Source organism: Podarcis pityusensis (assembly GCF_964106645.2).
Source record: "Podarcis pityusensis genome assembly, chromosome: 1".
In the NCBI taxonomy this organism is placed as follows: domain Eukaryota; kingdom Metazoa; phylum Chordata; class Lepidosauria; order Squamata; family Lacertidae; genus Podarcis; species Podarcis pityusensis.
Window position 1 is genome coordinate 107,688,238 of NC_138028.1, and position 22,195 is coordinate 107,710,432.

General features: G+C 40.4%; 1 protein-coding gene across 16 annotated transcripts in view; it reads right to left on the bottom strand.

Moving 5' to 3' along the window:
• Positions 1-933: 933 nt before the first annotated feature.
• The window catches only part of BAZ2B (bromodomain adjacent to zinc finger domain 2B), a 183,808-nt gene continuing 162,546 nt past the window's right edge, over positions 934-22,195 (bottom strand). For 12 of the 16 annotated variants that reach the window (XM_081004894.1, XM_081004889.1, XM_081004895.1 and 9 more), the window contains 13 exons: positions 20,833-21,076; positions 18,948-19,010; positions 16,795-16,939; positions 14,470-15,140; positions 12,986-13,250; positions 12,650-12,805; positions 12,079-12,239; positions 10,899-11,209; positions 10,371-10,506; positions 8,500-8,646; positions 4,982-5,250; positions 3,299-3,442; positions 934-2,394 (listed from right to left, as the gene is read on the bottom strand). In XM_081004894.1, the coding sequence (XP_080861020.1) occupies positions 2,241-2,394; positions 3,299-3,442; positions 4,982-5,250; positions 8,500-8,646; positions 10,371-10,506; positions 10,899-11,209; positions 12,079-12,239; positions 12,650-12,805; positions 12,986-13,250; positions 14,470-15,140; positions 16,795-16,939; positions 18,948-19,010; positions 20,833-21,076 (2,866 nt within the window). In that variant the 3' untranslated portion in view covers positions 934-2,240. The remainder of the gene's footprint in view (positions 2,395-3,298; positions 3,443-4,981; positions 5,251-8,499; positions 8,647-10,370; positions 10,507-10,898; positions 11,210-12,078; positions 12,240-12,649; positions 12,806-12,985; positions 13,251-14,469; positions 15,141-16,794; positions 16,940-18,947; positions 19,011-20,832; positions 21,077-22,195) is intronic. The other 4 variants (XM_081004888.1, XM_081004887.1, XM_081004886.1 and 1 more) reach the window with 1 other exon arrangement.

Consider the following 22,195-nt stretch of genomic DNA (forward strand, 5'->3'; position numbering starts at 1 on the left):
CAGTCACATGTATTAGGCAATATAACACAGAAATAAAGCTATTCTACTATATCTAAAGAGTCTTTAAAAAGCCTTGTAAGAAAAAATTAAATCACTATGAGATTTCCTTGGAACAACAACAACAACCATTCCATTAGTAGTATTAGAGCTTGGGCACCACTGAAAGCTTTCTGATTTTGATGCTATAAATACTTTTGCCAGTAAAGGTGAATTATTTTTGACATTTTACTAGTGAAATACCATTATACAAGTGCAGCAGCCCTTGCACTTGGTTTAGTAGGAACACAATCCTACACACCCGGGATGGGGAACCCATGGTCCTTCAGACATTGTTGAACTCCAGCTCCCCTCAGTGAAAATGATGGTTACTGTAATCTAGAAACTTTCAAAGGGCCACAAGTTCACCAATCCTACTAACTGGGATAATGTCCCCAAAATTCAGTAGAGCTTACTTCTGAGTAGACATGTATAGGATTGTACAACATGTCAGAATGAGCCTCAGAACTGCAGCATAGACCAGGAGACGCTATGTAATATAATGGATGTACACATACGGGTTTGTGCAGAAAATGACTGTGCCTATCAAGATGTTCCAATAAAGTTTCTGAGCCTTTTGAACCACGAGGCCTTTGGTTTAGTCCTGCCATGGCACTCACATAACTGAGTAATTCCAACTAGTATTGGGCTTCCATTAGCCAGCATTGTTATTTCAGATAGGCCTGAATGTGCTTTGGCATAACTTCACAGAACAGGTACCACAATCAAAAGCCATTTTAGCTTAGCTCTTTACAGATCCTTTCCTTACTTTCTCCTATTCACAACTGCTGGAGGTGGGGTGGGGGAGATCTCGCTGCTAATTAGCAGCATTTTATTTATTTATTTTTAAAAAATTACTATAATGTATAGGGAATTAAAATAACCAAGGAAAAAAACTGGTTTGCAAAACAGTCTTTTATTGTATCCGTGCCACACATACTAGTGAAAAATAACACTCCTAAAAAAAAGAGAATGCTACCTTTTCCACAACGTTTTGTTTTAAATGAAACTTCAAGTACTCTTACATAGGTACAAAAAAAATTCTGATCTATTTGCCTCCAACAGGCCACCACAACACACAGTAGATAAAACACAGTGGTTACAAATGTCTTTTTGTTATTTCTGTGGCAAGGCAAATGGAGGGAAATGTTTTTATGAAAAAATACTGTGTGCGTAGGAAATTGTCACAATTTTATTCCACATGGATACAAATGATTATACTTGAATCTGAGGCCCTGGTGGCTTGAAATTATATAACAAAATAGAAAAATGGAAAACTAATATCCCCTACACCCTGTTTTAAAGGCAGGCACTACAAAGATTAAGGAGACTCCACAGTGTTGGTAGAGGATAATTACTGTACAAGCCATATATCTATAATTACCTTAAAACTAAAATAAAATGCTACAGTCCTTCTAAGGCATAAACAATAATGTCTGCAAACAATATGTACACATCATACATATTTAAAACAAGACTTAATATAAACAATAATGAACAGTATATACATATGTCTCATTTTCTTCACTGTCTTGAAATACAATTTAACTACACAAGTGATGCAGCAACATATATATAAATGTACTTGTAACTCTACAGTAAAGTTTAATTTTTCGTGCTTTTTACAGCACATCAGTGTAAACAGTTTTACTTGGCTTTGTTTTATATTTTAAAACATTCCTTGTTGTATTTTCAAGATTTAAAGCAATTTTATTTTCTAATTCTTCCTTTTCACAGAAAACGAAGAGTCTGGATGCTATTTAATCATAAATAATTCATAAAATTAAATACATTTACTAAAAAATAAACTACAAAGTAAAAAAAAATGAAAAATAGATATTTATTGAAAGGGAAAAGAGAACATTTTTCCCCAAGTAGAGCTCTGGTGGTTGAATATTCAGTGCGTTTTGATATATTTTAAATTGCTATTGCACTATTACACCCCTTATGTTTAAATTCTTTGGGTGTGCTTCCCTGTTCTACCTAAAATAGTTTGATAAAACACACAAACCAAGAACCAAGGGCCATGGTTGCTGTAGGAGTGAAGCCTTAGGAATTAGTACCACTCCCCAGTGATACTTTAAGTAAAAATAAAACAGTCATTAGTTATGCATGTGCCTTGTACTTTAATGTAAATACAGTTCACATTGCTGGTCTCATTTATCCTCATTTAATAAAAGAAAACATGTTGGACTGTGATCACTTCAGCTCACTTTGAAAATCTCTGTCCATTTTTTTTCAAAATGTTTCCTCATGTTGTGGCCAGCCCGGCCTATGTCAGAATCATCTTCATTAAATGTTTCACAGTTGTCAAACACAAGCCTGACATCTACAGCAAAGGCTTCAAGATTAGGATACCTGAAATATCAAAGAGAGCAAAATTTACTTAAAATACAGAACGGAAGCAAACGATCTAAAACCTCCAACAAGGCGGAAAGATATAACAGGATTAATTTAGAACTGCACTTTGTTCATCTTAGATTTAGTCTCACTTCTTCGCTACATGTTATCTTAAACACAGCAGGTGCTGAATGATACTGGCACCACAGCTTTCAATGAAAGTAAAACTGAGTGAGCACATCTGGTTCGGGTCCATCGAAATGAACAGAAAGCCCATAAACGTCTGCAGTTTTAATGCAGTATGGGCAGCCATTTTAATGCAGTATGGGCAGCCTAAATAGCTCGAAAACCTCAGAGGCGAGAGAGACTGGGCCCAAGTCATTTCCAGGATTTTATGGACTCAGCATCACCACAGACCCCTTTTGAGAACAAACCGCCACACCTAGTACCCACACATTAGACTGGGCATGCATGTTATCTACCTGTTGTTTTGCAATAGATACTCCAGCCCGGAGAAAAGCATATTATTTTATGCCTGCACAGGATGTGGTACAGAAGCTCCTCCATTTGGTTTGTATGACCGCAGCAGCAACTTAGTCTGCCTCTTAAATATCTATGGCTTCATCCTGAACAGTGGCCTGGCCTAAATGGTCATTAGCACAACTCTCGGAATCAATTGCACTTTTGGTCCACCTCGCCAGCCATCGGAGCTGGGCACTGGCTGGCCGATTGTCTACTCTTCCACCTACAAATCCTCTCAGCACCCCAGATTGTTCACCCAGTGTTCTGTTCCAGTAACGGGGGGGGGGGGGACCCAGAAATCTGATTTTACCCAATTATTAAATAAAAAAAAGTTGATGCAATATTACATTGACTTTTTGGGGGATGGGGGGGAATGGCAGTTCCTTTGATTTTTACTTACTGTCCATTACTTAGCTTCTCTCGAATGGTGGAAAAATCCATGGGTTTCTTTATAACTTTCCTATAACCGGGAACAAGTTTCAAGTTTACAGGAAGCAGGAAAGGCCATGCATCTTCATGAGTTTCCAATTCAGACAGCAGAACACTAAGAAAGGCACACGCAAAAACAATCAATTGCTGAACAGCTTGGTGCCTCACATGATATTGTCTAGCTATACTTATCTATAAATATGAATGCTGCCTGCTGTGAAACACACTGTACCAGTAGATAATAATTAAGTTTTATTTAGCTTTTTAAAGCAAAGTTTCAAAGATAAAATACACATTACTTGGGAGGAGAAATGAAAAGTAGAAGAGATTTCCACTAGTGGATGATGATGATGATTAAAATTTGTATAACGCAGAGGGGGAAAGGTGCTGAAAGCCTAAATCTCAACAGGAAGTGATCTTACCATGACAATATCCCCCACTTTCAGATCACCCTCTCCCTGCCCAGCCAAGAAAACAAGGTTCAGAGTGTGACCTGCCACATGTGTTGGACCAATGACATGTTGGGACAGCCCCATGCCTGTCATGGCAGCCATGATGTCCAGAGCCACCCCAGAGTTAACCGCTTCGGCATGGATGCTGAAGTTCTCCAACCTCAGCAGTCTGAGAGTCCTCAACACTGCCTCTGAGACTACTGGGCAGTGAGGCAGGAAGTAAACCAGCAGATTGCCTAATCTGTCACTAACTGCCCGTGCCATGTACCCCTTGCCAGGCCTTCCCTCCCTTCGCCTTCCACAGCAATTGGGGTCCCCCTTGCTCTCTCCAGATCCTCTCTTCCCAGGCACACCTTATGCCCCTTAATATGCAAAACAACAACAATCAAAAATTTAAAGGCACACAGTTTTAAAAAGCAGTTAAAAACAATTTAAAACATTTTAAACAAGTAGGGCAAGACCATACCCCAATAAAATGATGTTATGGGGTTGGCTTTTGTTCTTGGCTCCTCCCAAAACAGGTCATCTCCCCTGGGGGCATTGCTGCCCCCATTGGCCCCGCTGGCCTCTCAATCAGTCCATCAGCAGGGGGTGGGGGAGACTTCCCTCTGCTGGCCAAAGGTGCAAAAAGGCCAGCTTCCTCAAGAGGAGGAGTAATTCCAGGAGCTGTGGAGGAGGGCCAGATGAACAGCTCAGCTTCTCCACTGATGGTCTCTGGCTGCTGCTACGTTTGAGAGTGGAGTGTCAATTCTCTGGATATCTGGAACCAACCAGCTGTCAGAGCCTGGGCAGCTGATCTGTACTATCAGATGACCCCCAAAAGAGCTGGCTCAGGCAGAAATTACATGAGATGTTTACATCCGAGTCTACCTCAATCACGTATAAAATGAATGGGTGCCCCCCCTTTTAAGAACAAAAGGGACATGGGGAAAAAGAGCCACCCTTATCTTTATGCAGTCCATCACCCAAACACCATTTTCTCCACATCAGGCTGGGGGAGAGGTAGCAGGGAGGTAGAATGATGAGGTTCATTCATTCAAGCTTTTACTCTACCATTGGGGCCTCCTCCACCTCTTTTTTACAAAGGACTGGGACAGACCCAGGTTTAAACAAATAGGTCAACTGCTGCACTGTGTGTACTTGGAGGGTTTCAACTTGCCCATAAACAAAATCTAAAATGAATATACCCAGCCAGCCAGTACCTGCATATAGCCATGTCCTTAGATTCATCACGTTTAGCTTTCTTCACAGGAGAAACACTTTCCTGTTTTGTTGGGCTAACAGAAATATTTTCATCCATCTTTCTCTTCTTAGAGTCCATTTTCCCTCTTTTAACAGAGCTGCTTGTAGATGCAGAGTCCTCTTCTTCCACTTCTGCTGCTGCTAATGGCAGTTTCTTGCCTTTCTTATGCTCGTTGCTTTTCTTCCCTTTGATCTGGTTCTTTTTCACTTTTAAAGTTTGACCACTTGCCTGTAGCAGGAAGAAAAAAAATCCCAATAAATGAAGACAAAAACCTAATGGCCAAGCAAACATGCTTGGAATGCTCCCCCCGCCCCCCCCGCTAAGGTGAATCTAGGCACATCACTGTTTTCTTTTCACGTGCCCCTTCCAGGATGCCCTCCTACCAAGAAAATTTCTCGGCCCTTAGAAATGATGGGCATTTTCTTACTGCATTTACCCCATAAGTCAGTGGCCAGAATCAAAAGCACCACAGGCAAAGGCTCTGCTTCTACAAGGGGGCTTTTCAGCTCCTCTGTCCACCAAAAGGTTGCCCTCCCCCTGCCTTCCAAAAACCCTGAAGCAGCATCCTATGAGACACAAGGGCTGCTGGTGGAAAGAAATATCCCATTTCCTGTGCACATACTGGTGCTTCCTGCTTGTGAATGGGGAGGGCAGGGAGACGTTACATCTGGTCTGTTTAAAAATACATGAATATTTCAGACAGCAAAATATTTGGGTGGCGGTAAAAGAGAGCTTGATTTCTAGAATCCTCTTAAAACCAGGCCAGTTTCAAGGCCACTCTAGAGTTCTACAGACGTTGCCAGACAGTTTCCCTTTTTCTCAGAGTGTTCAGACTTCAAAGAAAAAAATTTAATCACTATAACTGTTGTGACGATTCAACACCGCTCTATCAACTTTAAACAAAGGCTGTAAATTCACAGTAAACAACAATGTACCAAATGGAAGCCTGTAAATGGAAGTCTGTTTAACATTTTTACTTTAGATGTGGAACAAAGAGCACACTAATTAAACAGGCGATTGATACTAAAATGGAAGAAGCTGCAAATGAAAAGGAGACCAAAGGGGGTAAAGACCACCAATAGACCCAGACAGATTACAAAACAATGCTCGAGAAAGCTAAGATTCTATGTGACAAAATAAAGAGCCGTATTCATCTGAATCCAAATAGCTTAACCATGCTGTTCAGCATAAAAGGGGGGGGGGGCGTTTTGAGAACAGAGAAAATATTATACAAAAGTTATGGCTAGAAAAACACACACCATGATTTAAGGTTATGTACACAAAAACATGCAGTAAATTAAGTGGACAATAGCAGATGTCTTCCAGGAATAAAAGAAATTTAAAATAGCTATTTATTGTAAAGATCCATGTTTTTTACATGAAATAATAACAAAAGCCTTCCAGCACCTTAAAGACTAACAAATATATTATGGAATAAGCACTCATGGACTACAGTGCACTGCAGAACATCACAGACACCCTTGCTTCTTTGCTACATCCACCTTCATTATAAATGTGATGAAAGAGGTTTTGCTCTATGCATACATTGGGAGATATCTAACATTACTCATGCTCAGAGAAGATCCACTATTCCAATGAGACTTTTGTGAATATAACTTAGTTGGATCCATCACTCATAGCAAGAAAAATACATTCCTCAACACTTAACTTGTCTATTGCATTTTCTCTCTTGCCACTTAGGAAGTGTTCCCTTTTACACACTATATATTGTTATGGACACAAAACATTTTGCATGTACTGTACCTCTAAAAAAAACTGTTTAGGGAAGGACTATTGTATTTTAATATTTTGTTGGAAGCCATCCAGAGTGGCTGGGGAAACTCAGCCAGATGGGCGGGGTACACATAATAAATTATTATTATTATTATTATTATTATTATTATTATTATTATTATTAGAAGAGATCCTGAATGGCAATAGGGAAATGCAGAAGACAAATTATATGTAGATATATCTAATCTAAATTTCTTAGTTATCATTTTCTAATCCTAAATTCACTTTTCCAACATTTCCATGTCTGTTTGCAATTATTAAAATAAAACCTCAGAAATTACATCAGTATTTTAGCACGTTTCACCTAATGTTCATTTTTTGCATGCCATTTTCCTTAATATACAATTTTTACAAGCAATGCTCATAATATACAGTGGTACTTCGGGTTAAGAACTTAATTCGTTCCGGAGGTCCGTTCTTAATCTGAAACTGTTCTTAACCTGAAGCACCACTTTAGCTAATGGGGCCTCCTGGTGCCGCCGCGCCGCCGGAGCATGATTTCTGTTCTCATCCTGAAGCAAAGTTCTTAACCTGAGGTACTATTTCTGGGTTAGCAGAGTCTGTAACCTGTAGCGTATGTAACCTGAAGCATATGTAACCCGAGGTACCACTGTAATTCATTTTGTATGCTATTTTCACTTATATATGCATTTTTTATAATCCTCTGTTTTTGGGAGAACTACATTATAAATTCAGAAAAGGATAGCTGTATTTCAGTTCACACATTTATTTCAAGAGGTGCAAATTAGCTAGATTTGCATTAAAATGTGAACCGAGCCAAATTTATTCCCAGTACTTATTTGCCAAACACGTGACTATTTTTTCAATGAAGTAGCAGCTTGAATGGGTGTTGCTTCAACACACAATGGCCAATATCCAGAGGAATGTGCACCGTTCCCACACCCATCAGAATGACTGTCAGGATATTTATGCTTCTTCAGAAATTACCCAACAATATAAATAAAGCAGCACTTAAACAATGTCAAGCACAGAAGATGCATACTTTTTATACAGTCGTACCTTGGAAGTCGAACGGAATCCATTCCGGAAGTCTGTTCGACTTCCAAAACGTTTGAAAACCAAATCACGGCTACTGATTGGCTGCAGGAACCTCCTGCAGCCAATCAGAAGCTGTGGAAGCCCTGTTGGATGTTCAGGCTCCAAAAGAATGTACGCAATCCAGAACAATCACTTTGCAGCATTCAGGAGCCAAAACGTCTGAGCTCCAGGGCACTGGGGATCCAAGGTACGACTTTACATATCAACGGGTTCACAAGATAAAATTACAATATAAAAACACAAAATAAATAATCAAAATATAAACAGAAAAAACAAAACCTCCCCCCCCATAAATACAGTTTAAAACAATTGAAACCCATTTCTAAAACATTTTAAAACACAATTAAAAAGCAGTTTAAAAGAATGTAAACAGTACTCTCTGCTGGGCAGAGAATTACCAGATAGGGAAGCATTTGTTCAATTTCTCCCCACGTTTTCAAGTCTTCTATGTATCATAGATGAAAAACAGAGGCATGTGTGAATGGTCACCCTATCAGAACATTTAATTTTTTTATGGACAGCTAAGTTTTGCAGAGCCTATGTGCAATTACTGCATGCATGGCAACTGCTGGAAAGCAACAGAACTGGAGAATTTCCAAGGATTCGCCTTTAAGTTAGAATTACCTTTGCTATGCAGGCGGGACAAAACCAGTCACCATCTGGAATAGTACTGATCTTGGGTCTATGGCAGTAGGTATGGCAGCCTTTGTCACAACCATCACAAAGGAGAAGAAGCTCCTCATTATCTCCTTTTCGACATATTTGGCAGTACTACAATACAGGGGAAATACTTTAATTATGGCATGTAGAAACATTCTATGCACGTATTAGAGAATAAAACGCAATTGAAAACTTAAGAAATTCTGAGTGTCTAAGGTTATATGGCTTGTTTACACCAAGTGTGGAGCCAGAAAAGTACAGAAATGGCCAGTCAATCAAACATTTTTCCTTTCAATTTTTCTCTTTATTATAGACTACATTATAGACTATTATAAACTAAATAAACTAATACTCCTTTTTCATCTTTTGTTAGATTTGCAATAATTAGGTCAGACAAAAAAGCGAATGCCACTGTAATCAGACTAATGTAGGTGGGGGGAAATCAGGGGGAAAACACTAGGAAATTTCAGATTATCAACATGTGGATAGTGAACAAGGTCTTCTGTGCAGAAAGTAGATGTGCATTACAGAACACCAGCAATTCCAGTATCCTCAGTATTTTTTTTCATTTGGCCAAAACATGAAGTAAATAGATGCTGATTTCAGAAGCCGCACATCTAATTTCAACAGATCTAAATGCCAGAGACCACATGCTATTCTGTGCACAGAGCTCGTCTCCTGATACGCCTCATGGCAAAGTTAGGGAATCATGAAAATAACATGCAGAACCCAATGCAACAAAGCATTCTTTTTTGAGTGTTTGAGGTTTAACTAGGGGAATGTCAATTTTGTGTGGACTGCTCATGTCCTGGAGCTCAACTCAGAAGATCCCCATGCTAGCGCTAAAGAGTCACAATTGTCATCAGTCCCAGTAGTAAAAATAGGGGTGTATACTTGCTGTTAAACAGAAGCAATGTTTACAATTTGGGAGTGTGATGGGATTCCCCCCCCCCCCATTTAATTTTAATCTCAGTGGAGAAATACAGTACAGAAACTATAGCATTTATAATGCCAGTGGAAAACTGTCTTAAGGTAAGAAGCAGCAGTATTTACTGGCCACTGCCCATAATATTGATAAAATGTATGCTGGTAACATCATGGGTTATGTTATCAGGTAAACAGTAGGTTTATAAGTTTACAGTAAGTATAAAAGTTGGAGAAAGAATTAGTTAATTCAACAGTTCATATATTTCCATTGTTTAATTGTTAGCATTTCCCATTCATTGCTATAGTATAAAAAGCTTAATTTTCAGAAATCTGATGCCCAGGATTCATGCAAAATCTCTTTACATGCATTTGCATGCCTTTCATGAATATGCAATTAACACAGCGGTGCTTGTTAATTTGTCATTTCTATGCGGAGACGGACATTTCAGCCTGTGCGCCTGTACACTCGTCCAATCTGCACATACAGTTGTATTAAGTGGGCATGCAAAGAAGCCATGCACATCTTTTAAGCATGTACTTTGCATCTCATCTTTCTGAAAAAGCCTTTAATTGCAGTCTTTGACACTGAATCCCCATAATGGCAACACAGAAGGGGTCATTTTTTCATTAGCATGGTGACCTCTCCCAGAGAGAGGCACAGAAATGGCCATTCTCGTTTTTGGTTTTTGGAATACTATGGTCAAAATATACCAGCAGAAGGGCTATTTGTCATAAGAAAGTTCAGAATGCTGAATTTGGCTACAAGAGAGCACAGCATGTGAATCAATGTAAAATGCACAATTTAACTTTTGTATTTTTCACAGGCAGCAATGAAAGATACACTATCAATTGAGGTATCTGGAAAAGGAGGAAAATAGGATACGTAAAAATCAGTTCACAACACTTACAACTTTCATAATAGATTTTTCCCATGCTATTGATTTCTGTAACTGCTGAATGCACAGAGCTACCTGTGCAGCACTGCGAGCTTCTGACAATGCCCTTCTCCATACCCTTAGCCCTGGAGCAATATCCTCTTCCATTCTGCATTGAAATATAGAGAAATTAAGCAGGTCACATCCATTTTCATCAGTTTCTGAACGTGGAACAATCATTGTCACATCGAAAGCCAAGCAATGACAAAAACGTACACAGCCAGTAAGGGTAATAAGGCTTAAGCAACTAAATTTGATGTAGTGCACAGACTGTGGCTACGTGCCTCAAAGCTTAGTCACAACCAGTTAAATGTAGGATAACTTTGCAGGATTAACATACATAACAGGGGGAAAATAAATCTTACAAAGCACCATGCATAATAACGTGATCCGTGTGGATCAAAGACATACAAGAAGATACATAGATAAACACACAATAGAAAATAGGCTCCAATTAGCAAAGAAGCACAATAATTTTTCAAGTTAATCTCAATAACCTACCCGTCACCATCACCACTAACGGATGGTGCAGGAGCAGGGACAGTAACTGTGCCCACATTATCCAGTTTGATCTGAATGGTGGTACTTAAGGGGCTCTTCAGATACCTTCGCTCTATGTTCCGCTCCAAGTCAGCAAGTCTGGTTACAGCTATATCTAGAGGGTTGTCACTCTTCCGTTCTAGAGTACTGCTACTGCCTTCTTCTCCACCAGCACAATCACCATCACGCTTCTTGTGTAATTTAGTAATTGATTTATGTTCATAATATACCAGGTCTTCCCTTTCCGATGCAGGATCAGGGCACATCCAACCCTACATTTCAATAGAAAGGTTTCACATGTTTGTTTGCTACTGTAACCACCTAAGTCTGATCAGTGGATTGTTTGCTTGAGTTAGCCCTTACACTGCGCTTCTGTTTCCAAATGCTCTCCGGGAGACCAGAAGCTTCTTTCCTGTTTTGCTTCGACTGGGATAACGTTTACTTTTAAAGAACAGAGCTTTACAGCAGCAGTGTTCTCTCTTACATTGTTTTGCACAAAACAGGCCATCAGTAAGACAAATCTTACATGAATGGTGCCCCTGCATCACACCCACAAGCCGCTCACAGCATGGAAAGAGCATACCTAACTCAAGGCCCAGCTTCACAGTTCTGGCAACTTTTACCTTTTTAAAACCCTGCAATAATTTTGAGAACCCAAAAGTGGCCAGATACGTAAATTCACATTAACCACTGGTGACATCTAATGCTATCTTATTGATTGCCATGCCCAATGATGATGAGAACTGGAATCCTGAGAGCTACCTAAAGGTATGACCAAGGCATACCTCTTACTCAGTAGGATTTTTGATTACTTCTTAAACAGAAGGCCACCAATGATTAGTTAAGTCACTGGGCTCATGGAACGAGCAGCATCATGCTTCTGATCCTGACTCATATACCTTCTCTGAAAATTCTAACCACTGAAATGTCTACTTTATGTATGAGTCATTTAAAAAGGATGAAATCATTTTAGTCTAGGTGATATTAACCTAATGAAACTGTATTGGATTTTTGCCCCCCAGAGATGTTACTGAGAAAAGCACTTATCCTCAACTGTAAAAACAGCTGCTCATAACAGTTTTGAATTATCGCTTTTTGCAATGACGTTACCGAAGACAGGTTTTACTGAAGCACATTTTACCTTGATTTGCAAACTAGCTGATGCCACTCTTCTCTCTAAGTCTTCCACCTGCTGAAGAATAGCAATATCCATATCCATGGCTTGCTCTTCTATGGACCAGTTTTCTACAATATCCCGTGTTACCTGATTTTCATCATTTTCATTTACTTCAATAATTGCAGCTGTATTTGGGAATCAGATTGGGTTTCTTTTAGTACAAATTCAACCTAATCAAGTTTGCAAGGTCAGGAATTGCTTCCTGGGGCAAAACATGTATTACGTAAGAGGCCAATGACACCGAACTTTAACAAAGGAAAAAAATCAGAACTACAGTCTTTCAACAACATTCCATTTATATTTTAAGAGACTCAAATTATTTGAAAAGACGTTGGGGTAGTATAGAGAGATAAGACAGACTGATAAAATGCATATAAAAAGGTTGAGAAGTCACTAATTACTTAAGAATTGCCTGGATGAAAAGTACCAGTTATATGCCATTTTGGCTCATCAACGCAATCTTGAAAAATAGCAAACATCTAATCATAATTATGTAATAACACTACAAGTGAGTGTGTTTATTTCAGTTACATACCATCTTTATTCTTGAGGCAGGCTACAGTAATATAATCCATATGTTTTTGTATTTGCTTCTGTAAGGCCTTTTCTCTAATTCCCCTGAGATGCAACACTTTAAGCAAAGCTTTTAGATCCTCTGGGTCAATAATTCTCCACCAGCCAAACTGCATTTCTGAATCAAAACATGGAGACAATATTTATAAGTTCTTGAAATAAAACACACCTTTGGCAACATTAAAACTCCTTGGCTTGGATCTAAAGGTACGTCTACAAATGCACCTGAGGCTTCACTTGAAAGTGTTTCCAAGTGGTAGTCAGAAGTTATACCTTTCTTGAAGAATATGGTACTTACCCTCTGGGATGGGCTTTGGAGTAGGGTAATCAACTGGTTTGGCTACTTCAACCACAGCAGAAGGTACAGAAGCTTGTTTCTCAGCTTGTGGCACAGGGGACTCACTTTTGCTAGGTGTCAAGAATGAATTGCCATTGCCTTCTGACAACCCTAATCCTGACCCCATACTAGGCAAAGGGGATGAAAATTGAAGATTTGAAGTAATCACTCCAGTTGGCCATCCACAGAACTGAAGTCCCATTACAGGCAATCCTGTCTTCATGGGCTATGCAAGGAATATTTTGGAAAAATAAGGAGCCATTAGTTCTACTGAGATTGTACTTAGAAAACTGAAACCTGGAACAGGATGCTTTAGTACCAAATATGTTACAAACATATAGGAATTCTTGACTTGTAAATCATTGTAAAAGATAAAGTGACTACAGCTGATCACTAAAACAAAATAAAAATAAATCACACAATATTTGAATACAAAATGAAAAAAATAATAAATGTTACTTTAAAAAAAAGAAAGAATCGCTGGACATTTTATTACAATAGCCATAAAACTGCCATACATACTTTTAAAAAAATCAATATTTAGTGACATCAGTTTAAAGTACCATATTACATTCATGCAGAATTTTGCCCATGAGCAAAGTTTTTTAAAAAAATAAAAAATCTTGCCATGAACTCTTCCTCTTTCCAGAATGGTCACCTATATATGGTGTTTTGTTTTAACGTTCTTCCCATTCTGGTTAACTGCAGCTGCATCTCATGCATCCAGCATTAAGAAAAGTTTTTGTGCGCTGGATAAAACAAATTGAGCTGATTTAGATGCAACATTATGTGCATGAACCTCAGGTTGCACAAGCTACCCCATTCCCTTCTCCTCCTGTGGGGATGCTCACAATGAGATTTAGGGTAATATCCAAAGCTCAGCACATGTAATTCCGCTGGTGCAACAGGACTTTTGTTTCCTCTCCTCTCTCCACATGCCCACAAAATCCTTGGAGACAACACCGTCTGCAGTAAATTGCTCATGGATTGATCAAGCAGGAAGAATAGGTTATAATTCTATCACATAATTTCGACTAACAGATAATACTCCTAATAGAATCAATTCACCTTAACACTAATAGCTGCCTACATCGTAGCGTTGCATTCAATGTGGCAGTTAGGAGATCATTCCATCAGCGCAGGCATTTCTGCTTGTCTGATGGAACAATCTCCCTTCTGTTCCATAAGCTGCTCTGGGGCTTCTCCTGACCCTCTGGGGCAGGCTTAGCAAGGGCACAGGGGGTGTGCAGGGGAGGAGAGAGGGAAAAGACCTGCTGCACTAGTGGGAATCATTGTGCTGGCTTTGGCTAGTGCAACAATTTAGTTTAATATGGCCCTTAATTTGCAGCTCTTCACCTCAATATGGAAAAGGGGGGGGGGCACTGGATTTTGCCGGTATGAAGAATACAAGACTGAACACTTTTAAGCTACAATTTAATACTTACCTGAAGAGGTGATAACGCAAATGGGCTTAATCCCATTGGACTGGGGGAAGAGGCAGAACCAATAATTGGGGATGGGACAGGTGAGGGTGACTTGGATGGAGGATGCGAATGAGGAGTTAGTGAAGAAGAAGCGGCAGCTGGTGACTCTATGTGGGTAATGGATGTGTCATCACAAGGAGTTCTAGGCAGAAGGCTGAACCACTGTCTGCTCTTTTCTGTAAGAGTCTTTAACAACTGGTCATTTGAAATTAATGGGGAGCTGTAAAATTTCCCTGGTCCAGTTGAAGCAGAATTAAAGAGATTATTCGGATCTGACTTTTCACCACTGCTTTGTGATACAGAGGCCTGGTGGCTGCAGAGTGAGGCTTTGGAGCTGTTTTGATAAGGCAATGAGCACCCATTTGCTGCACTGCCATTGGCTTTCTGGGCTAGAATTTCTGAGTCAGGAGGCATTTTTGCTACCTCCAACAGCTTGCTTAACTTTGAAAAAGAGCCAGGCTTTTGCAGGAACAGATTCGTGCTGTCCTTCTCTTTGAGATCTTCTTTCTGATTACACTGGTTTGTGGTTAAGCAACTTAATTTTTCTTCCGAGGTCTCAAACATTTCTTCTTTGATGTGAATGCTTTTGGCCTTTTTCAGCTTCTCTTTTTCTTTTGCAATTTCCTCCAGACCTGTATGCAGAGAAAATGCTCATTAAATTACCATCCACGACGGAACCTTTCTGTTAATTACAAATTGCTAGAAAAATGATGTTGTCAGCTACCTTCACAAACCTAGTGGGAAAACGTACTCCTGATTTACAAAGTAGGTTTAAAATGGGAAGAAATATTTACTGTTTGAACTGAAAATGGGGTAGGATTTCCAACTATCTCATAATCAACTGTAGTAAACAAAAGTTTATAACCAACATGCCTAAGGCAAAGGGGTGGGTTTGACCCAAAATGTGAAGCAAACCAGAATCTTCTCCATTTCAATGTGGATGTGTAACATCTGAATGTACACCACATTTATGTCGAGTTCTTCCTGGCAGACCAAAATAGATCTGTGTATGGAATTGCTTCCCATGCACAGACACGATTCTCTGGATTGGGGTTTTCATATTTAAGTATTCTGAAATACATATAACTAGAAACCTTATTATCTGCTTAAAAGATGAAGGGCCTATTTTTTTTTCCCAGAAGGAAGGAATCTGCCACCCCCACCCCCATAATTTCCCTTTTCTTCTTCTTCTAGCCCTTTACCATGTGTCAACAAGCATTAATAAAGAATCTTCGCAAAGAACAAAAGAAAAGGGAGAGTGGCAGGGAAAGGAGCAGACCGACAGCAGGGAGAGGAACAGCTCTGCATGGCAAACCATTTGCCTGCTTAGTTTCTACATCACTTAGTACAGCTGCATAATTACAGATAAGTGGAGGTCAGTGTTTACGGTCTATGACTGCTAACACCTGCAAGGGTGTTTGCATTTTCTGCAAAATTTGAAATATTGTTTTTTCTTTGAGGGGGAAGATAACACTGCTGTCATCTTTTGTGCCTTCTTCTCAGCAGTTTCTAAAGGGTTCATTCTTTGTGGTGATGCTGCTGCACCCAGGCATCAACAGTAAGAGTAATTTGCAAAAGGAGCAGATTTACAGGGGAGAAAAGTTTGATGTGCTTGCAGCCCCCATTCAGTCCACACCATTTCCCCAAGGCTGTCCCTAATTAGATTCCATCTCAGTGTGTGGCTGCTAAGATACAAGCATCTCATAAGACAAGTGTTTGCTTCCCCTGCAACGTTTCTAGTGACGTGTGCCCAAGGTATCAGGCTAGAAACATAGCCGCAGTAAGTTTAAAACAATGGATTGGGTAGATACCTGAAAGTGGAGACACTCATAGGTACTCCAGCCGTCAGGCAGTAAGCTTTGGGAGCCACCACACCAACATACTGTTATGTACGGTTATTTTGCGGTGAGAGAACAATGCTCCACTATGTGAACCAGAGAAAGCCTGCAGAAGGACTGCTCCAATGGGAAGCTTCAGCATTTGCAATCTTTCCCTGCAGCGACACCAAAGACCTTCATTGATAGCTTATCCTGGGCAGACCCTTGCTAGGGGAGAAACCCTGAGCAAAACCTTCAAATGATCTAGGACTCAGCTACACTGGCAAAGAAAAAACGCTTTGAATGCATTGTTTTTATGCATTCTAACACTGTGACAGCAGATGGCGCTGTGGAGTCCCATTTTTTGCTTACCCGATTTCTCATACAAAAGTTTGCAACGTGTTCAACTGAAATGCTTCTTTGATGTGTCTGGATCCAGCCCTAGTCATTCCAAAAACTACATCCTTACCTTCTCCACTTTCCATGCCTTCAACAAAAATCCCCCCGCACTGGGGCAAAATCCAATATCGACGCCTGTAACGATCCTGGCCAAACATCATTGAACGTAAAGAATGGGAAGCTTCAAACAGCTTTCTTCTGTACTGATTCTGTTGCTGTTGAGTTTTAAAAGAAAGGCACTGTTAGGGTTACAAAGCTTTTTCTTCAATGTTAAGCCAAAAGGTTAGCCGGACGTTGAACAGACGGGGCCCCTTACTGAGGTTTTCGGCTATTTCAGAAACCACGCCTTATTCTGCCTGCCCCTACCCTTTAGAAAACCAGAGTCAAATTGGTTATGAAGTATCCAGGGCCAGAAGATCCCATTGTGTGGGGTGAGGCTGCCACCTTAAGCAGTGGAAGCCCCTGAGGGAGCACCCCACAGGTACGCCCCCTGCTCTGCTACTGGCGGAGGTGGAAGGGCAGGTGGTGTAGGGAGCGGCAGCAGCAGGTATGCTGGCGCTGGTGACGGCAGCATGGCACTTCCAATTTCACCTCAAGCAGCAAAACAGGACACGCCGCCCCTGAAAGTATCGCATCAGACAGATTTGAGCCAGTTTGAAAGCTGCCTTCTGCAAGGCTGCCTTCTGTATTTTGTTACGAACAAAAGGACCAATGGTTTTCATTGCACGACAGCAGATGAAATCTTATTAATCGTGCAACACAACAAATGGTGGGTGGGTGGGTGTGCATGTGTGCGCAGTGGTATAGTGTAGCTGCTGATGTGAAATTAATGAGCTCTTTCAACTGACTCTGATAAATAAATAGTGCTCAACTAAAATAAACAGATAAACCAAGTTGTGCCTGAACTCTTGGTGCTGTCATGATTCTGACACTTTCCTGCTTTAGCTGAAGCAAGGAAGCTGAGATAGAACACAAATCATTCATCTTGACAGGAACAGCTGGTCAGGGACAATCACCCATCCAAAGCATGGATGAGCTGGAGGCAAGAACCACAACACAGTGCTGCTCGCTTGAGTTGGATATGCATCAGGCCTGTGTATGTGCACTACTGCAAACCAAGCGTTGGGGGCCAATAGTGGAAGGATATGAACCAGGAAATCCAGGAAATCAGCTTGTTGTCTGATCCTAAATTCCATTTGGTTTTCATTCTACCACTGGGATCAGGAAGCAACTCCCCTCAGATTCAAAAACAGCTTGCTATGCAGCGTTGGGTCTGCTGTTCGGAAAAAAAACAAGTCTAAAGCCCTCTTTGGCTCACAAACTGTTTTCACAGTTCTTTTGATCCTGGCAACTGACTTTCACATGAAAGATGGATGAAACAAGGACCACTATCAGTGCTATAAGGTGCAGTGGTTCAGCACACCCAAGATCAAGGATGAGGTACCTGTTGTGACCCTTCAAATATTGTGGGCCTCCAGCTCCCATCAGCCCCAACCATGATGATTGGAGCTGTAGTTCAGTAACATCCTGCACCCTCACTAGGACTCCCTGGTAGTCCATATGGCAGACTAGGGCATTATCAGTCATGCTATAAAAGCTGCAGATTATACAGCGACACAGTGCAATCATTTTATTGTAGCACTCTTTCAATACCCCTGGTTTAGCACAACATCACATCATTCTCAGCCATGAAGGAAAGTGTCGTTTAGATTGAGCCTTGCATTCCTGCACTCCCTTTATTTCTTCTCATAGGTTTAGATTAAGTTAGGATGCTTCCAGGCAGCTGTTTATTATGGGATGGTTAATGCACGAGTACACATTTTTCTCCAGAGTGTCCAAATAAGGTTGGCATAAACCCCCTGCCCCCAATTTAATCCAGATTTGCCCCTTCTGGGGAAAATCTAGTAAGGAAAACAACTGAAATCTGTTGGCAATGAATCATTCGTGATATCTGAATGATGACTTATTAAGCCCCCACCTGGAAGCTAGTCTTAAATATTTTGCACCTAATACTAATGGCCCTTCTCTTCCCGCAATCCATACTAGAGCCATTCTGTTTCTTTCTGTTGTCTCACTGTAAGGTTGACCCTGGTTAAGCCAATGCAGTTAAGTCCAATTATTTCAAATGAATACTAAAGACCTATTTAGGGAAAATTGTCAGCTATCTAAATAATGCACACTTAAATAAAAGGCGCAAACTTTTAATTTACGGAGGCAGCTTACCTTAGTCAGTTTGTCAATCTGTTTCTCTAGCTCCTCCACACTTGCTGTCTGGTCCCCATCATCCTACCACCAATAAACAAAATGTGGTAGGGCATTATTCACTGTATACTAATCATGTTTTTATAGGCTGCTATTGTAACATCAGAGGCTCATGGGATACGCCTTTAAAAAATCACTAAAGCTTAACAAAGACATGTATTTATCATGGGATCTTTAATCTCTGCAACAACTTCACACACCCTAATTCCCTTAGCCAGGCACAAGTATGACAGATGAACAGGTATGGCAGCCTATGCTGAGGCTGCAGAGAAGCCCTCACTGGCTCACAAGCCTTGGCTGTATTTCCCCAAAACTCAGAGCTTTGACTAATGGCTTGGGCAAGGATGGAATGCTGTGCTAAATGGCCACAGTACTTTTTTAGAAGAAGAAGAAGAAGAGTTTGGATTTGATATCCCGCCTTTCACTCCCTTTAAGGAGTCTCAAAGCGGCTAACAATCTCCTTTCCCTTCCTCCCCAACAACAAACACTCTGTGAGGTGAGTGGGGCTGAGAGACTTCAAAGAAGTGTGACTGGCCCAAGGTCACCCAGCAGCTGCATGTGGAGGAGCGGAGACGCGAACCCGGTTCCCCAGATTACATGACTACCGCTCTTAACCACTACACCACACTGGCTCTCACACTGGAAGGTATGTTTTTAAAAAACATACCCTCCTCTACACAGGGCAAGACAGTTAAGAAAGCCATGTGATACCCTCTTTCCTCCTCTGCTGAACTGGTGAATGGAATGTCAAAATATGTACACCAAACAGACTCTACCTCCTTTCACAGTATTTCAAAACAAACAGAATAGAACTTTGATACACACGACAATTGTAGCATATGACTTTCAACCGGAGAAACCACCACTGCCTTGAGCCCTTTAGTGCCTCAGCCCTAACTCATCCCTCCTGTACCATCTGCTCCTATCCTAGTACTCTATCAGCTGTCACTGAAATTGCTAGTTAGTGGTCCCTTGGTGATCAATACTCTTGACTCCATCCTTTGGCATTCACCTGAGGACTGCAGCCCAAGGATGTAAGATATCCTAAAATATAATTTAGTTAGCAAGGATCTGTAAAAAAAAGCCATGCTCCTTGAAAGTTCATTCCAAGCATTTTTCTCAAAGTCAATAATGGACTCTAAGCCTTTGGAGAGAATTTAGAAGTGTATTTCAACATTTGTATGAAACTATAAGGCAACTTCATGAGATAAATTTGATACAAAGAACACACTGTACTACTGTTATTGACACTTTAAAAATAAAGACTGATTAAAGTTTAAATTTTCCTTGATGGACAGAAACATTGGAACTCTTTAAGAAGAATATGAACCTAGGCCAGGATTGAAAGAACAATGAGATTAGCTCAGGGGGCTTCATGCTCTCCCTTGCCCCCAAACAGCAGCCCAGCAAATAGCTTCTAAAACTGACGGAAGTTTCGAAAACAGCTGGTCAAAAAAATCTAGCACAAACCTGCAGCTCTTTGTATCTTGGCCCTAGCTTAGAAATGCCACATAGAATTATGGTTCTAAGGTGCTCAAGTAAATTACTGGGAATTATATGCTCTCTTAGCACTTTTAGAATAAAAATGCAGTCACTCTTAAAGTTTCTTTTAATCCACAGAATTCTAACTAGATTTATTTTAAAGGCTACTTCAGGGGTACTCAGTGCTGTGCTTTCCAAATACTCTTGGAACTCCAGCTCCCATTAGTCCTCAGCAAGCACGGCCAATGACCAGGGATGGTGAAACTGGAATCCAACAACACCTGGAGGGCACTACGTTGGCTAAAATTGGTTTAAAACCTAAACACACGGATTAAGCAATTGAGTAGGCACTAGAATTCGTCACCTCATCTTCGCAAAGATCTGCTTTCTTCCCCTTCTTGTCATCCTTGTCTTCATCATCCTCATCATCTTCATCGGCTTGATCATCACTGTAGTCATCGTCGTCGTCATCATAATCGCTGTCTCCTCCCTTCCGTCTCCGTTTTCTGCCTGGTGTGGGTGTACCCAATGAATGCTGTTCTTCTCCCAAATCACCTCCTCCTGTAACATCTCTTTTGCCTGTTTTCTTGGCATGAATGATTCTAAGCCTTTAAACACACGGCAGATAGACGGTATTACCAAATGTTGCCGTAGCATACGGAACTCCTCCACACTTCACCAAGGATAAGTCATATGCTTAGGCTCCTGTTATTTAGCAATTTTCAGTTGCCTTGTTATTTGCGACCATTGGCTCAGCACATGAGAAAAGTAGTTCACCAACATGGATTCCTATCTGAGATGAATATTTACTTGGTGCAAAACAAAAAATCTTAACTGTTATTTGACGTGAATGTTCAGGAAACAGAAAGCTTCTGGCTCTTCAAAATAGAATTTAGTCATTCACTGAATATTTTAGCTCTGTTGTGAATTTTACTGCATGTACAAAATCTTGCATAAAGCACTTCAGGACAAGAAGAGGTTTCAACAGCTGTTCCTATAAGCTGAAGAAGCAACTCTTTTCATCCATTTATAAATCTACATCATCTCATTTTTTAATGTACGTTTTTAAAGTCAACTCGTGTTAGAAAGGTTATAAAAACTGGCTTACGCATAGGTGAGAATAGTATAACATTTGACTGTGGAATATCTGAACGCAAAACTTTCCCCAAGTGTCTGTATTCTAATTCACATAATTAAGCAGGAAAGAGCGTTAGGCAGGAGGCTAATCTTGAAGCACTGTGGGTGGCAGAAACCTGAGTTTCATTGTTTATGAAACAAAATAAACTTACATACCAGTAAGTACAGTTGTAGTAGCCCTTCCTCATCTCTTACCCTACAAAACAAGATCCCATACAGCAGATGTTATAGCTCTAGCTACCAGGAATCTATCAGGCAAATATACTGAAACAACCTAGGAGGTATTTTAATAGCCAGGCCAAATATCCATTTGTAACATTCTAGCATATAACGGAATTTGGAGAGATATGAAAATGTGTGTGCTTGGAAAAGGGAAGGATTTTAGAAGGAAGGAAAGGAAAGAGGGAGAGTACGAATCAGGGTGGCAAAAGTAGGTAAATTATGAGAAACCGATGCTGCTATGAATTTTGCCGTCTCTTATTCTTCCTTTCTTCTCCTGCCTTAACAAAACAGTATTCCATACAGCAAGTAGAAATGATGCAGTGTGGCTGGCTTCTTAAAAAGTAGCCATGAATAAGCCTATAATTTAA